Source organism: Trichomonas vaginalis, chromosome II, assembly GCF_026262505.1.
Source record: "Trichomonas vaginalis G3 chromosome II, whole genome shotgun sequence".
NCBI classification, from domain to species: domain Eukaryota; phylum Parabasalia; order Trichomonadida; family Trichomonadidae; genus Trichomonas; species Trichomonas vaginalis.
In genome coordinates, this window is record NC_067204.1 from 7,178,989 (window position 1) to 7,193,089 (window position 14,101).

The window sequence follows — 14,101 nt, forward strand, 5'->3', positions numbered from 1 at the left end:
TAAAGCTGATACTATAACAAAAACAATTACAATGACGATCCAGATAGTGGGAACAAAAAGAAATAAAACAAACGATAGAAACTGGTGAAAGGTCAATTATTATTGATTATGATTCAAAGGATTATTATTCGATAATGTTAATGCTTGAATATTAAATAGCCTTAACAAAGAATTTTTCAAGTGATATTTTATATTCATCAACTATTTATTATTAAATATCATTATATGTTAAATGAAGTTCAGTTGTTGTTCCGTTCTTTGATATCTTAATTGTGCTAATATCCTTTATAGGATTTATTTTTGCAACTGTTCCGCAGCATGAAACCTCATCATCTATGAAAAATTGAATCTTAACGTCTGAATCTTGAACATCACAAAGAATGGCGATAATGTGAATTAATGATTCATAAGGTAAAATAATTAAACCGGATTGATCAATTAAATTTATTATTGAATCATAATTATTAATTATTATATCACGGTAAATTTTCATTAATTCTGAATTAATGTCTATTTTATATGGCGCATTGCGACTGGAATCGTAGATTCCTGGGTTCTCGATGTTTGATGAAAGAGGGGGGTATGTTGGATAAGTGGGAATTTCAACAGGTTCTTTACCGGGTTCAGATAAAATGATTGGGTCTCCATTCTCATGGTTTCTTATTTTCTCCTCCTTTTCGGTAAGTCACGAGTTAATAAATTTGGTTGAGTTGCTGACCTTGTTAATTCAGGACTAACATTAACTTTAACATTTTGAATAATTCGTGATTTATCATCATTTACGTTATAACCAACCGTAATCTCTGCTTTTGCGTTAGTGTTCTTTTGACTTGTGAAACGTCTTCTCATTTATAATTGAATAAAAAAAAGAAAAATATATTTAAAGTTTTATTTAGTTGTTACGGTAATATCCCAAGGTTCATCTTGTTTGCTTATACTTTCTTTGTAACTGCACCAATTATGTTATTGATATTGCTTTGAGTTTCTTCCAGTCTTATTTTATCATTTACAATATCTTTAATCATTTCATTACATGCATTCTTAAAACCATCTGATTTTTCTAATTTACGTCTATCACTTTCTTTAATTAAATCAAAGTTATAACCTTGTTGAGAATAAAGTGGTTTCTTTATCAATTCCTTGAACGCTTCTGAAAGTGAAGATGAAGAAATTCTTGCCACTTGAATTGGTTTAAATTCTGCTTTCATTGCTTCTTTCTGTTCATTGAACACTGGATCGAATAAAGCAACTTTAAAGAATTTCTTAGCTGAAATTTCAGGTCTAATATTTGCATATTGACCATCAAACTGGTTAGAATATCGTGGTAATCCATCCGGTCCCTCTTCAATAGCATTTAATTCTTCATTGAAATAAGAATATGGATTATGACGGTATGAATTAATTGGACCATGTTCACCTTCTCCAATGTATTGTTTAACAGCTTTTCCATTTTCATCAAATTGCATAGGATAACGTTCATTATATGCTTTACGTTTAGGATAATCAGACATAGTTAATTTGTAACCATTTATGACTTTAATATTACCTTGACCATCAGTAACGAAAACTTCATTTATACCATCAGGTTTTCCATTTGGTCCTGTAATGTCTGCTTCGTGTGCTTCCCAATTTGGACCTTGACGTTTGGCATATGCTTGAGCTTCTGGTAATGTTAAAACGTTTCTCATTTGTTTAACATCTTTTTGAAGACCAGCAACAATATGAACTAATTCTTTCATTCCATCAGGAACTTTCATAGTTCTATTATATGCACCCTTTTTGTTTGTCCCTTGTTTTAATGGAACCTGTAGAAGATTTGCTATTTCTGTCATGTTTAATTATAAATAAAAAATAAAAATTAATTATAAAAAGTTAATCAAATTTAACACCTCCTTTATTTAAATCAACTATTATTTTTCCATGTTCACCTAATTGCTGATATTGTGTGTAAAGTTCATTAATGCTCATTGGTAAATTCACTTGATAAAGCATAACGTTCAACTGTTGACGACTAAACCCACTGAAAATGAAAAGGGTTGATAGATTTGATTTAATGTTTGTGCTTAATGCTTTGAAGTATTGAACAGCCATAAAGAATGAACACTGAATATGTCGACATTGAGTTAATAACTGATTAAAATATGATTTCTCATTTGTTATTAGTTTTGATTTCACTGCATCATCTAGAAAAATGAGTGAATGCAAAAATTCTCTATCAAAATTTGAAATAGAAAGTGTTTCAAATAATTCATCCCGTTGTTTATCAATAATTTTATCCTCTAATCCTTGCTTCTTGATTGTATTATATAATTCTTTATACATTAAAAAGTTTTTTAAATAATCTTCTGCTTCTTCTTGTGATAAATAAATAATTGGAATTTTGATTAAATGCTTTAAAGATTCAAATGTATCATCTGAAGGTGAACCTGAACGGTTGATATAAATTAACACATGTGAATAGGGGTGAAGTGTTAGCAATAATGATAATTTGTTTTAATATCGTTAATGTTTTACCTTTATTTTGTTTACCAATTGCTGCAGTGATTGAATTTAAGTAACATTCAGAATATGGAATTTTCATTAATTTTTCCTTAGATAGAGCATTTCTATTATCACTCAATGCTTCATTAATCATATCATCTACGTATGTATTATATACTCCTGCTAATTCTTCATAAGGGGTGGATGAATTTAAATCCATTTAATCAAAAATAAATTTATAATTTTAACATTTCTATTCATCAATATTTCATCATATGAACTTCTATACTGTGGTGGTGTACCTGTTGGATGATATTTCAAACCTTCATCCGGTGTCCATGTCCAATATGTAGTCCTAGTAAACCAAACCTGAGGAGGATTTGTCACTTTGAACAGTAAGTGTCATTTTCACCCTGAATGATTGGATAAGCTTTCACTTGTACTGTAACTTGTGAGTTGAAAGTTTCTAATCCATCAAAGAATATACCCGCTCCATCACGTTGAACTGGAATAGTGCATAAGAATGAAGTTTGGTCTTTCCATGTTCTAGCTAATGGCGTGCCATTATCATCATTCAGTGGTCTAGTTAATGAGTCCTCGTATTCTTCTGTGCATTCATTCACTCCATCTAAATCAGAAGCTTGAAGCATACGTGTAAAGAATATGTCACCCACTGTGGTCATCGCTTGATCGGGGAAGTTTCTGGAATCTATAGTGACCTGAAGACCTCGAAGCATTGGATTTTCTAAAACTGTTCTTTGCATTGCATTCTTCGGAAATGTTAACACAACATCTGTAACATTATGAAGAGCGTATGAGAAATCTGAGCTAATACCTTCAGGAGTGATGCAACCTCCATTTAGTGAACGAACGTCAATATGTTGAGCTGGAATCATGAATGGATCTTCCTTACTAAATAAACGTGGTATTGCTTTAACTGATTCTTCAATTAAACCGTATCCTGGTGTAATGCATTTATCCTCTAAAACTTCCATCTTTGTGCATGAAATAATAACGTCTTCAACTGTTGCGTCAGCAGATGTAGCGGCTAAGCTTGTAATTAATTTGGCAGGAAGTCCGATTTGTTGGAATTTGCGATCATATTTATAAACATGATTCATAATCTTTTCATAATTTTCATCAGTTATCTTTTCATAAACGTAATTTTGTAAATCAGCAACTCTTAACGGGTCAACCTGACAAAATACTAAAGTATCCCTGAAAACATAATATTTAAGAATGATTTCACCAAATGATTTAGGATAATCATCGAACGCTTGAAATGCTAACAAATCATTTACCGGAATAATCATATCAAAAGTGATATCAACTTCTTCATTTGCTTTCTTGAAAACTTCTGAAGGGTCAATATATTTACCACATACTGAGTTATCATATTTTTGAACATTATTATATAACGAATGAACAAACTTTTTAACTTTCCTTTCTGATTTTGGTTTATATGTTGCAAATGCGAAAGATTCACGGGCGCAATCCATTGAAGATAACCAGCATCACCTCTTTCAGTTTCTACTTCTAATTGTTTAAAGCTTTGATTGATGATTTGTAACCAACGAATAAACGCACGCATTTAAAAGCGGCATCACATGTGAAAGCTTTATTTGAAACTAGAGTTGCTTTAAACTTTGCGTTTAATATATGTGTCACCTAATTGGTTCACATCATGAGCCGGATTTGTAATTCTTAAATGAGTTTGTTTATCATCAAAATATGGAGCATCAGAGTCATAGCATGAACTTTCAATTCTCTATAATATCTTCTACCGTCATTCGTTTGCGAATATTTCATTTATCTTTTCGAATGAATGAAATACATTCCATTAATCGGTTTAGTGTTTGGCACCAAATAGTTAGTCGTCATTTATTATTAAATAAAAAAATCAAAATTAAAAGATGAAAATGAATTTTTAATTTTAATGAAATAATCAACTATGGCTGCAGGTATATTTAAGAAACTGTGGATAAAGTAAAAAGAGGAGCGCATAAAGTTTGGGAAACAATGAAGAAAGGAGCAAATTGGATATTTAAGAATAAAGAAGCAATTAGTGACATTGCTGAATCAATAACGCCAAAAGCTGCCCCAATAAGAGAAATTTTAAATAAAGGAGAAAAAGTTTATCAAAGACTACAACCGATACTAAGATAAAAATAATATTTATTTATTTTTCCACTATCTACCTCCTATTTATTAAGTATTCCTTCAGCTATTCCACCAATTGCGTTACCTGCTTGTGCTCCCATCGCCGGATTACCTGCTTTAGTACCTAATACTCCACCTATGATAGTTCCTGCCGTTTTCGCTACTGGTGCCAAAAAGTTTTGCAACAGGTTTAATAACCTTTTTATAAACCCAACCTGCAGCTTTCTTAATTCCATCCCATAATTTTTAAAGAATCCTGCCGCCATTTCTGATTTAATATTAATTAAAAAATATATTTCATCACTTATATTCTAATTTTTATTAATGATAAATGAAACCGATTTTAAAAATAAATGAAACAGAGGAGAAGAAATAAATGAAAGTGAAAATGTTCAACAAAAAATAAACGTTGTTAAACCAATTACTGAAATAAAAATTTTTTCATCTGTTGAAGAATTTAATGACTATTATGCTAATAATAAAAAATTATTTGAAGAATTGACAACATGTAAATTGAATAAAATGTTTAAAGTTGATGGATTCAAAATTTCAAAAATAAAAGGAGTGGTTAGTTTGAAATCTATTCCCCAATCAAGAATCACCTCATTAATGAAAATAGATGATTTAACAAAAAGAATAGAAATTATTGAAGAGCGAATAAATCAAATTATTGATTTCATAAATCATGACTCGTTGAGCCCGGGTCCTTAAAGCCCAAGGCACAAAGTGCCCAGGACTTAAAGTCCATCACTGAGTTCAAGGTTATATTCATCAAATATTTCATTATTAAATGCAACTTCTGCTAGTTTATTTATTTTTTCAATACGATCATTTGAAAGTCTATCGTTTAATTTTTTCTGAAGTTTTTCATTTTCTAGTTCTGAAACTTTATTTGGATGATATTTAAACCCGTTAAATTCTTTTTCCTCAGTTTTGATCATTAATTTACAAAGAACTTTTGTGGTTGGAATTCGTTTAAACCATTTATCATTAATATTTGTTATAAATTCAATATTCGGAATTAATTCCCAAATTTTTGCATTTTCAATTAATTTATTATCAAATGCAAAAGCAATAGGTTTAATATTAAACTTACCTTTATAATATAAACTTTCTACATAATCATCGAAATAAACATCTACTTGTTTAACATTTTCAAGAATTGGTGAAAGAGCATCCATTAATTGATTGACGGTTACGAATCTTGATCCACTCATTTTCATACGAATTAAAAAAATAAATTATTCAAAAAATGTAAGACATGAATTTTTAAAGTTTATTTTTTTATTTTTTTATTTTTTTTTATTTCATTATGTATGGGTTTAGTGAAAATTTCTTACGATTCTGAAAATTTTTAAATCTTGATTTATTCAAAAACGTAAGAATAAAAACCGTAAAAATCATACATTTTTTACTTCATATGTAAAAAAAAATGATACAAAATCGCTCAAAAATGTATGAATTCTTACGTTTACAAAAAAAGTCACAAAACCCTTCAACATATACTACTAATGTGTTATGGAATTCTCTTTCTTTTCATATTTATCATTGTTTTATAGAATTCTCTTTCTTTTCATATTAATCATTGTTTTATGAAATTCTCTTTCTTTTCATATTTAGCATTGTTTTATGAAATTCTCTTTCTTTTCATATTTAGCATTGTTTTATGAAATTCTCTTTCTTTTCATATTTAGCATTGTTGTATCGAATTCTCTTTCTTTTCATATTAATCACTGTTTTATAGAATTCTCTTTCTTTTCATATTTATCATTGTTTTATGAAATTCTCTTTCTTTTCATATTTATCATTATCATGTTTTGATAAAATTCTCTTTCTTTTCATATTTATCATTGTTTTATGAAATTCTCTTTCTTTTCATATTAATCATTGTTTGATAAAATTCTCTTTCTTTTCATATTAATCACTGTTTTATAGAATTCTCTTTCTTTTCATATTTATCATTGTTTTATGAAATTCTCTTTCTTTTCATATTTATCATTGTTTGATAAAATTCTCTTTCTTTTCATATTTATCATTGTTTTATGAAATTCTCTTTCTTTTCATATTAATCATTGTTTTATGAAATTCTCTTTCTTTTCATATTAATCATTGTTTTATGAATTTCTCTCAATATTGATGAATGCCCTCTTAGCATTGCCATCAAAAAGATGTCGATAGAAATTGTCCAATTCCTAGTTGATCATGGTGCTGATGTTAACATGAAACTTATTCTCTTTCTTTTCATATTTATCATTATTTTATGACATTCTCTTTCTTTTCATATTTATCCTTGTTTTATGGAATTCTCTTTCTTTTCATATTTATTAATGTGTTATGGAATTCTCTTTCTTTTCATATTTATCATTGTTTTATAGAATTCTCTTTCTTTTCATATTAATCATTGTTTTATGAAATTCTCTTTCTTTTCATATTTATCATTGTTTTATGGAATTCTCTTTCTTTTCATATTAATCATTGTTTTATGAAATTCTCTTTCTTTTCATATTAATCATTGTTTTATGAAATTCTCTTTCTTTTCATATTTATCATTGTTTTATGAAATTCTCTTTCTTTTCATATTTATCATTGTTTTATGAAATTCTCTTTCTTTTCATATTCATCATTGTTTGATAAAATTCTCTTTCTTTTCGTATTTATCATTGTTTTATTACATTCTCTTTCTTTTCCTATTTATCATTGTTTTATTACATTCTATTTCTTTTCATATTAATCATTGTTTTATGAAATTCTCTTTCTTTTCATATTAATCATTGTTTGATAAAATTCTCTTTCTTTTCATATTTAGCATTGTTTTATGAAATTCTCTTTCTTTTCATATTTAGCATTGTTTGATAAAATTCTCTTTCTTTTCATATTTAACATTGTTTTATTACATTCTCTTTCTTTTCATATTAATCATTGTTTTATGACATTCTCTTTCTTTTCATATTTATCATTGTTTGATAAAATTCTCTTTCTTTTCATATTTAGCATTGTTGTATAGAATTCTCTTTCTTTTCATATTCATCATTGTTTGATAAAATTCTATTTCTTTTCATATTTATCATTGTTTTATGGTATTCTCTCGATATTAATGAATGCCCTCTTAGTATTGCAGTCGAAGTGAAGTCGATAGAAATTGTCCAATTCCTAGTTGATCATGGTGCTGATGTTAACATGAAACTTATTCTCTTTCTTTTCACATTTATAATTGTTTTATGACATTTTCTTTCTTTTCATATTAATAATTGTTTTATATAATTGTCTTTCTTTTCATATTTATCATTATTTTATGACATTCTCTTTCTTTTCATATTAATTATTGTTTTATGGAATTCTCTTTCTTTTCATATTTATCATTGTTCTATAACATTCCCTCGATATTAATCAATGCCCTCTTAGCTTTGCCATCGATGTTAAAGCAACAAACATTTTCAAATTCTTAGTTGAACATGGTGCTACAAATGACTAATAATTCTTTTTCTAATAACATTATTTTATATTGAAAAAAGCTATAGTAACTATGTTATTATTTAAGAATAAACATCTCATAATAATTTAATATTAATTCATTGTATTAATACACTTGTAGAAAGCCCCAAATTTGAATGTTGGCAAGACTATTTTTTGTCAAAAATTTTCAATTATTCTTTGCGCCCGAAATTATCTCATACCGAAATGGCTCACAAAAAAAGTGACATTTTTGGCGCCAATAATTTGATTTTTCTGATTCTTTCTATTTAGATATATTTATTTAATATTCATATTCCTTTATATTGCCTCATATTATTTCCCATTTTTAATCATATTATACAAATCTTTAATAATTTTTAATGTTTTGAGCTTCAAAATCTTGTTCTAACTATTTTCATTCATATATCCTAGAAAAAATTAAAAAGTTTTTTAGAAATAAAAATGTTTGTATGTAAAGTATTGAAAATATTCTAGATGAGAAGACATTCTCCAGAAGAGATTGATATTGATTGGCTTTGTGCGAAAGCTAAAATAAATCATGAAGGCAGAGTTATATATAATCATACTATCTTAAAGTATTCCAGAAATTTCCAAAATTAACCGAAATATAACTGTACAGAATTACTATTTTCGAGATAAAATTCATATGGAAATACTAATTCATAACGCTTTATGTTATATAAAATTTAATTTATAAAAATTTCAAAATAAATCAAATTTAACACAATGAATATAACTGCAATCGAGGTTTTTGACGATTGATTCTTACGAGGAAGTTTTCCAAACTTTGAGTTAATGTCTTGATATTAACTCAAAGTTTGGAAGTCTAATAAGGGGAATTGTAGGCTATGAGGTACTGATTATATATCAGTGCCTCATAGCCTGCAATTCCATTAGAAATGGGAGAAACTTTGTCCGCATTAACTTATGATGCGGACAAAGTTTCTCCCATTTCTACTTAGAATGAAAGGGCAAGAGTATATAGGTACACTATATATCTCTTGCCCTTTCCTTCTTACCTAAAGACTTCCAATCTTATTTTTTTTCCAATTTTTCCCCTAAATTTAAATCTTATATAATATAAATAAAATGCATAATATCAATCACAAAAATTAATGTTTATTTTTTTAATTAAAATTGCCGCGCAATTTAAGGTTTTCTGTCACTTTTTTGTGAGCCATTTCGGTACGAAACAGTCAGGAAAATTGATAGAATGACAGAAAGTTGTAAAATCGACCCTTAAGGCTTCACTAGCATGACAAAAAAATTCAAAATATTAAAAAATGAAAAATATGCTCTACAAAGAATAGAAGTTTTCCAATGAAAATTTTAAAAAAATTGAGATTATTCCATTAATTATAGGTCACCTATCAAACATTCGAAAAAACAATTTATTATCTATCATATTGATAGCTTTCTGTTTTGTATTGGATATGGAGGTATCTAATATGAATAGAATAGAATAGAATATGAATTAGAATAGAAATAGAATAGAATAGAATAGAATAGAATAGATAGAATAGAATAGAATATAGAATAGAAATAGAATAGAATAGAATAGAATAGAATAGAATAGAATAGAATAGAATAGAATAGAATAGAATAGAATAGAATAGAATAGAATAGAATAGAATAGAATAGAATAGAATAGAATAGAATAGAAAGAATAGAATAGAATAGAATAGAATAGAATAGAAAATAGAATAGAATAGAAAATAGAATAGAATAGAAATAGAATAGAATAGAAAGAGAATAGAATAGAATAGAATAGAATAGAATAGAATAGAATAGAATAGAAGAATAGAATAGAATAGAATAGAATAGAATAGAATAGAATAGAATAGAATAGAATAGAATAGAATAGAATAGAATAGAATAGAATAGAATAGAATAGAATAGAATAGAATAGAATAGAATAGAATAGAATAGAATAGAATAGAATAGAATAGAATAGAATAGAATAGAATAGAATAGAATAGAATAGAATAGAATAGAATAGAATAGAATAGAATAGAATAGAATAGAATAGAATAGAATAGAATAGAATAGAATAGAATAGAATAGAATAGAATAGAATAGAATAGAATAGAATAGAATAGAATAGAATAGAATAGAATAGAATAGAATAGAATAGAATAGAATAGAATAGAATAGAATAGAATAGAATAGAATAGAATAGAATAGAATAGAATAGAATAGAATAGAATAGAATAGAATAGAATAGAATAGAATAGAATAGAATAGAATAGAATAGAATAGAATAGAATAGAATAGAATAGAATAGAATAGAATAGAATAGAATAGAATAGAATAGAATAGAATAGAATAGAATAGAATAGAATAGAATAGAATAGAATAGAATAGAATAGAATAGAATAGAATAGAATAGAATAGAATAGAATAGAATAGAATAGAATAGAATAGAATAGAATAGAATAGAATAGAATAGAATAGAATAGAATAGAATAGAATAGAATAGAATAGAATAGAATAGAATAGAATAGAATAGAATAGAATAGAATAGAATAGAATAGAATAGAATAGAATAGAATAGAATAGAATAGAATAGAATAGAATAGAATAGAATAGAATAGAATAGAATAGAATAGAATAGAATAGAATAGAATAGAATAGAATAGAATAGAATAGAATAGAATAGAATAGAATAGAATAGAATAGAATAGAATAGAATAGAATAGAATAGAATAGAATAGAATAGAATAGAATAGAATAGAATAGAATAGAATAGAAGAATAGAATAGAATAGAATAGAAATAGAATTAGAATATAGAATAAGAATAGAAAGAATTAGAATAGAATAGAATAGATATAGAATAGAATAGAAAGTAGAATAGAATAGAATAGAATAGAAATAGGAATAGAATAGAATAGAAATAGAATAGAATAGAATAGAATAGAATAGAATAGAATAGAATAGAATAGATAGAATAGAATAGAATAATAGAATAGAAAGAATAGAATAGAATAGAATAGAATAGAATAGAATAGAATAGAATAGAATAGAATAGAATATAGAATAGAATAGAATAGAATAGAAATAGAATAGAATAGAATAGAATAGATATGAATAGAATAGAAAGAATAGATAGAATAGAATAGAATAGAATAGAATATAGAATAGAAATATAGAATTAGGAATAGAATAGAATAGAATAGAATAGAATAGAATAGATAGAATAGAATAGAATAGAATAGAAAGAATAGAATAGAATAGAATAGAATAGAATAGAATAAGAATAGAATAGAATAGAGAATAGAATAGAATAGAATAGAATAGAATAGAAATAGAATAGAATAGAATAGAATAGAATAGAATAGAAAAGAATAGAATAGAATAAATAGAATAAATAGAAAGAATAGAATAGAATAAATAGAATAGAATAGAATAGAATAGAATAGAATAGAATAGAATAGAAGAAATAGAATAGAATAGATAGAATAGAATAGAAATAGAATAGAATAGAATAGAAATAGAATAGAATAGAATAGAATAGAATAGAATAGAATAGAATAGAATAGAATAGAATAGAAATAGAATAATAGAATAGAATAGAAATAGAATAGAATAGAATAGAATAGAATAGAATAGAATAGAATAGAAATAGAATAGAATAGAATAGAATAGAATAGAATAAGAATAGAATAGAAATAGAATAGAATAGAATAGAATAGAATAAGAATAGAAAGAATAGAATAGAATAGAATAGAATAGAAAAATAGAATAGAATAGAATAGAATAGAATAGAATAGAATAGAATAGAATAGAATAGAATAGAATAGATAGAATAATAATAGAATAGAAATAGAATAGAATAGAATAGAATAGAATAGAATAGAATAGAATAGAATAGAAAGAATAGAATAGAATAGAATAGAATAGAATAGAATAGAATAGAATAGAATAGAATAGAATAGAATAGATTAGAATAGAATAGAATAGAATAGAATAGAATATAGAATAGAATAGAATAGAAATAGAATAGAATTAGAATAGAATAGAATAGAATAGAATAGAATAAAAGAATAGAATAGAATAGAATAGAATTAGAATAGAAATAGAATAGAATAGAATAGAATAGAATAGAATAGAATAGAAATAGAATAGATAGAATAGAATAGAATAGAAAGAATAGAATAGAATAGAATAGAATAGAATAGAATAGAATAGAATAGAATAGAATAGAATAGAAAATAGAAATAGAGATAGAATAAAAGAATAGAATAGAATAGAATAGAATAGAATAGAATAGAATAGAATAGAATAGAATAGAATAGAAATAGAATAGAATAGAATAGAATAGAATAGAAATAGAATAGAATAGAATAGAATAGAAATAGAATAGAAATAGAATAGAATAGAATAGAATAGTAGAATAGAATAGAATAGAAATAGAATAGAATAGAATAGAATAGAATTAGAATAGAAATAGAATAGAATAGAATAGAATAGAATAGAATAGAATAGAATAGAATAGAATAGAATAGAATAGAATAGAATAGAATAAGAAAAATAAGAAAAAAAATTAGAAATAGAATAGAATGAATAGAATAGAATAGAATAGAATAGAATAGTAATAGAATAGAATAGAAATAGAATAGAATAGAATAGGAATAGAATAGAATAGAATAGAATAGAATAGAATAGAATAGAATAGAATAGAATAGAATAAATGAATAGAATAGAATAGAATAGAATAGAATAGAATAAGAATAGAATAGAATAGAATAGAATAGAATAGAATAGAAATAGAAAGAATAGAATAGAATAGAATAGAGAATAGAATAGAATAGAATAGAATAGAATAGAATAGAATAGAATAGAATAGAATAGAATAGAATAGAATAGAATAGAATAGAAATAGAATAGAAAGAATAGAAATAGAATAGAATATGAATAGAATAGAATAGAATAGAATAGATAGAATAGAATAGAATTATGAATAGAATAGAATAGAATAGAATAGAATAGAAATAGAATAGAATAGAATAGAATAGAATAGAAATAGAATAGAATAGAATAGAATTAGAATAGAATAGAATAGAATAGAATAGAATAGAATAGAAAGAATAGAATAGAATAGAATAGAATAGAAATAGAATAATAGAATAGAATAGAATAGAATAGAAATAGAATAGAATAGAATAGAATAGAATAGAATAGAATAGATAGAATAGAATAGAATAAGAATAAAAGAATAGAATAGAATAGAATAGAATAGAAAGAATAGATAGAATAGAATAGAAATAGAATAGAATAGAATAGAATAGAATAGATAGAATTAGAATAGAATAGAATAGAATAGAATAGAAATAGAATAGATAAATAGAATAGGAATAGAAAGAATAAATGAATAGAATAGAATAGAATAGAATAGAATAGAATAGAATAGATAGAATAGAATAGACATAGAATAGAATAGAATAGAATAAAAATAGAAATAGAATAGAAATAGAATAGAATAGAATAGAATAGAATAGAATAGAATAGAATAGAATAGAATAGAATAGAATAGAATAGAATAGAATAGAATAGAATAGAATAGAATAGAATAGAATAGAATAGAATAGAAAGAATAGAATAGAATAGAATAGAATAGAATAGAATAAATAGAATTAGAATAGAATAGAATAGAATAGAATATAGAATAAGAATAGAAATAGAATAGAATAGAATAGAAATAGAATAGAATAGAATAGAATAGAATAGAATAGAATAGAATAGAATTAGAATAGAATAGAATAGAATAGAATAGAATAAGAAATAGAATAGAATAGAATAGAATAAATAGAATAGAATAGAATAGAATAGAATAGAATAGAATAGAATAGAATAAGAATAGAATAGAATAGAATAGATAGAATAGAAATAGAATAGAATAGAAGAATAGAATAGAATAGAATAGAATAGAATAGAATAGAAAGAATATGATAGAATAGAATAGAATAGAATAGAAATAGAATAGAA

At 25.1% G+C, this 14,101-nt stretch overlaps 3 protein-coding genes across 3 annotated transcripts, besides 2 other annotated features; all 3 read right to left on the reverse strand.

The window, feature by feature from the left end:
• Positions 1-3,299: part of a mobile genetic element that runs on past the window's edge.
• Positions 933-1,832, reverse strand: TVAGG3_0500180 (uncharacterized protein; the record flags this gene model as incomplete). Its single annotated transcript, XM_051236554.1, has 1 exon — positions 933-1,832. One exon carries the CDS (start codon positions 1,830-1,832, stop codon positions 933-935), a length of 900 nt encoding a protein of 299 aa, XP_051094378.1.
• TVAGG3_0500190 (uncharacterized protein) lies at positions 1,873-2,322 on the reverse strand (the record flags this gene model as incomplete). The annotated part of the gene is made up of 1 exon (XM_051236555.1): positions 1,873-2,322. The coding sequence occupies one exon, from the start codon at positions 2,320-2,322 to the stop codon at positions 1,873-1,875; it is 450 nt and encodes a 149-aa protein (XP_051094379.1).
• Positions 3,300-5,378: 2,079 nt separating the features above from the next.
• TVAGG3_0500200 (protein of unknown function, DUF4108 family) lies at positions 5,379-5,822 on the reverse strand (the record flags this gene model as incomplete). The annotated part of the gene is made up of 1 exon (XM_051236556.1): positions 5,379-5,822. The coding sequence occupies one exon, from the start codon at positions 5,820-5,822 to the stop codon at positions 5,379-5,381; it is 444 nt and encodes a 147-aa protein (XP_051094380.1).
• Positions 5,823-8,876: 3,054 nt separating this feature from the next.
• Positions 8,877-9,129: a mobile genetic element.
• The last annotated feature ends 4,972 nt before the right edge of the window (positions 9,130-14,101 follow it).